The sequence below is a fragment of the Trichechus manatus genome, unplaced genomic scaffold (assembly GCF_000243295.1).
Source record: "Trichechus manatus latirostris isolate Lorelei unplaced genomic scaffold, TriManLat1.0 scaffold00282, whole genome shotgun sequence".
Taxonomy (NCBI): Eukaryota; Metazoa; Chordata; class Mammalia; order Sirenia; family Trichechidae; genus Trichechus; species Trichechus manatus.
The window spans coordinates 1,307,032-1,310,685 of record NW_004444218.1 but is presented as its reverse complement, the minus strand read 5'-3'; the positions used below and the strand labels follow the sequence as shown (position 1 = coordinate 1,310,685).

The following is a 3,654-nucleotide window of genomic DNA, read 5'->3' as shown; positions in this document are numbered from 1 at the left end:
CAAGCTCTTAACCACTGCGCCACCAGGGCTCCAAGGCACCTCTGGGTGGACTCAAACTGCTGACCTTTCAGTTAGTAGCTAAGAGTATTAACCACAAGTTTTTTTCTCATCCCTGTGTATGGAGATGTCTCAAGGGTGGCTCTTGGTTTAAAACACATTTAATGTGATAAATGCTGTAGTCGAGGTAGGTATGCACAGAATGCCAAGAAAAAGGAAGTGGAGGCTGTGGGCACAGCAGGTGCTAGGTTGCTGGCAGTGAGACCCCACAGATCCTCTCAAAAAGGGCTGTAAGTTGAGGTCTCTTCCGAGGAAGAGAGTATTGGGTTTAGTGGTTTCTAACAGCTGCGGACTCCTCCTTACCAGAGAGATTTAGCCATTTGACACTTATGGGTCTGGGGCTCTGGCGTGTGATCTTCCATATTGTTTTCTTGGTGGTTGCTCTTCATCCCATGATACCTTTCTCCTCTGTCCATCCCTGTCACACTGGACAACTCTGCAGAAGTCTGTGTCTGACACAGTTTAGCAGAGACCCGGTAAACCCCTCTCTGAGCAACACAGACTCCCCAGCACTGAGCCTCTCTTGGCTCGTAGGACCCCAGGCTTCCATCTGCTCTTGCCTTGGGGTTTTCTTGCCATCATTTTTATTTTGGTGAATCCCCTTGTCATCTAGAGTGGCATCTCCGTCTTTGATTACTGAGGCTACATCATCTTCATTTGAGTGATGAATTTATCAGAGGTTTGCTTTTCCTGTGACTGTTGATCTTGCCACCCAGGTGTGCAGTCAGGATCCCAGCAGGCCTGGCATGCACACACAGTGTTAGGTGGTGGGTTCTCCAGCACCCATCCTTGGGCCACCCAGGGTCCATGCCCACCTTCTGCTTTGGCTGCTGTGAGGGGGCTGGTTGCTGTGGAGGGGGTGGAGTTGACTCTGCCCCTCCTGAAGGGCAACACGACCACACCCCTTAGTGGGCGGCAGCTGTCCTCCACTCTGCATGTTGTATATACTATATGGTGACCCCTCTTTCCTCCTCCTCTTCCAGGTTTTTGCCTGGGGTGGTGGTCTCTGGGCATCTCTGTGGGTACCCATGAATGATGGGACTGCTGGCCTGTGGCCATCTGAACCCAGAAGACTCCAGACTGCAGCCTCCCTCCCAGCCTGCTTCCTCCCACCCCCTCGGTCTTCTGAGCCTCTGCTATAGCTGCTGGCCCTTCCTCACTCCCCGGTAGTCTCCTCTGCCCCTCTGGGAAAGGGCCCTGCCCTAGTTGAGGGTGGTCTAGAGGGCCGGTGTGAGCCAGAGCTCCAGCCAGCTTTCCGGTGCAGGGAGTGCCCACCTACTTCCCACCGTGCTTCCTATCTTCCCGTCTGGCCTGGCTGCTCTGTGGTGGGATGCTGCGGCCTGGACAGCGTGGGTGGACACTGAGCAGTGAGGCATGCACTGGGCCTGCCTCTACCCCCGTTGCCTGCTGAGGCACCCTCCTATCCCTCCCCAGTGCTCAGACAGGCGCTGCGGCAGAAGCACGAGGAAGCCCAGCAGGCCTGCCGGCCCCATAACCTGCCCGTGCTCCAGGCGGCTCAGCAGCGCGAGCTGGAGGTAAGGGGTGCAGGTGGAGTGGTTGGGGCCTGGCCCCTTCCCATGGGCACCATGTGGGCTCTGCTGACTGGTCCGTGGTGGAGGGACTTAGGGTAGCTTCAGACCTGGGCGCCTGCACTGGATGTGTCCTGGGGCAGACAGCTGGAGGCTGGTGAGTCCATGGCTCTTTGCTGTGGGGTACAGCATTCAAGATCCCATGTGGGGTGGGAGCATGGGACAGGGTGGAAAGGAGGGCCTGTCTGTTATTTCCCTGCTCCCCAAGACAGTGGCTCCTGTTGGGCTGAGGCCTTGCACAGAGCACGTGGCAGAGCAAGTATTAAGGTGAGGGCATCATGCAGCAGGCCCAGACCTCCTCCATGCCCACATTCCCTGTGGCCTTGGGGGTGCAAGGGCAAGAGTAGGGTGGTGACAGGGCCAGTCAGGCAGGGGTCTATGCACCCCTGCCGACTTCCGGTTCTGTTTCCATCTGACCAGTACCAGGCCCTGAGGTCACACAGCTCCCTGCTTCTGGGGAGCTCCAGGTCAACCTGGGGACTGGCATATAACTGAGCGGGGGAGGAGAGAAGGTGGCCCACAGAGATGTGTGCAGGGAAGCCAGGGAGTTCAGGGAAGCCCAGAGAAGGTGGCCCAGCCCATAAGGGTCACGAGCCAGTGGGTCAGCACCAGGAGGACACCTGGCAGAAGCCTCCTAAAGGGAAGATGAGAATGTGGGGAGGGCGGGCCACTGCCTACCCCTTCTGCATCGTTTAGTGTGGCTAAGGAAGAGACCTGGGGGTGGTAAGGCCACCATTGGTGGTCTCAGGGCTGGTACAGCCAGGGAGTGAGGCCAGAGGGCTGGGGAAGAAGGTAGCAGGCCAGCAGCGAGTGTTGGCGGCACTGGTGGTTAGGGGGCTGAGTACCTCAGAGCTGCCCTCAGGTGCCCTCGCCGTGGCAGGCAGTGGAACATCGGATCCGTGAGGAGCAGCGAACAATGGATGAGAAGATCGTCCTGGAGCTGGACCGGAAGGTGGCAGACCAGCAGAGCACGCTGGAGAAGGCGGGTGTCACCGGCTTCTACGTCACCACCAACCCACAGGTCAGCGCCCTGGCCTGACCAGGTGACGCTGGTCCCAAAGGCCCAATTTCATCTGGGGCTTTCTGCTGGTTGCTGAGGATCCAAGCCCAGGGTTTGTGTGTGTGGGGAGGGAGGGATTAAAATGAGGCTCCAGGAAGGGGCTCTGCCCCCAGGAAGGTGAGCCAGCTGGCCACAGGGGCGTTCCCACCAAGCCTGGGCCCAGCCCTCTACTCCTCTTCAGCATGTACTTCCGTTTGCACTGAGCCCAGGGCAACTTTGGGCCCTGTTGTAGGGTGTAGCCTAGGTTCTGCCCTTTAACCCAGAAGTCAGCCCAGTCGTCTCACTTGCTGGCACCCTCTAGGCCCTAAGTCCCTCTTTCTGAGTCCTTGGGAAAAGGCAGCCTCTGATGCCTTTGCTGGGACCAAAGGGGCCCAGTGGTATTCTGGCCCTCACAGGGGACCCCCTGTGTACCCCAGGAGCTGACGCTGCAGATGAACCTGCTGGAACTAATCCGGAAGCTGCAGCAGAGGGGCTGCCAGGTGGGGAAGGCAGCCCTGTGACCAGGTGGGGTCCCCACCAGTCAACCACTGCCCAGCCTGGCTGGGAGGGCAGCATTGAGCTGGGTGGAGCTCATCTTCCTGGCATCTGGTCACCTTCCCAACTTGGCTGTGCCTGCCACCCACCTTTGCCTGGGTTTTTGTGTCCAAATGCTAGGATGGTGGATAAAGGGGAGAGTGGGCCCAGCCTGTTTGCTGTCTGCCCCAGGGCTGAGTGGAGGCTGGAGGTTCTAGCACCTTCTCACTCCACTGGGTATTTTCCTGACCTTGCCCAAGCACACCAGGCTTCGTTCTTGTTCTGGTCTTGGCCCCTCCATTGGCAGCTGCAGCCCTGCATGCAAGATGTTCTAAGGCCCCAGCCCTGTGTGCCCCAGAAGAATAAAGACTCCTCAGTGTGACCTGTGCTTGGTTTGTGTGACACTTCTGTGGTGCCTGCCATGACTAGGGCTAC

At 58.3% G+C, this 3,654-nt stretch overlaps 1 protein-coding gene across 1 annotated transcript in view; it reads left to right on the top strand.

Annotated features, from left to right (window-relative positions):
- The window catches only part of LOC101348739 (protein DGCR6), an 8,144-nt gene extending 4,554 nt beyond the window's left edge, over positions 1-3,590 (top strand). The window contains exons 4-6 of the mRNA XM_004390095.3: positions 1,492-1,592; positions 2,527-2,667; positions 3,123-3,590. Coding sequence (XP_004390152.2) covers positions 1,492-1,592; positions 2,527-2,667; positions 3,123-3,206 — 326 coding nt within the window. The 3' untranslated portion in view covers positions 3,207-3,590. The remainder of the gene's footprint in view (positions 1-1,491; positions 1,593-2,526; positions 2,668-3,122) is intronic.
- Positions 3,591-3,654: the final 64 nt, after the last annotated feature.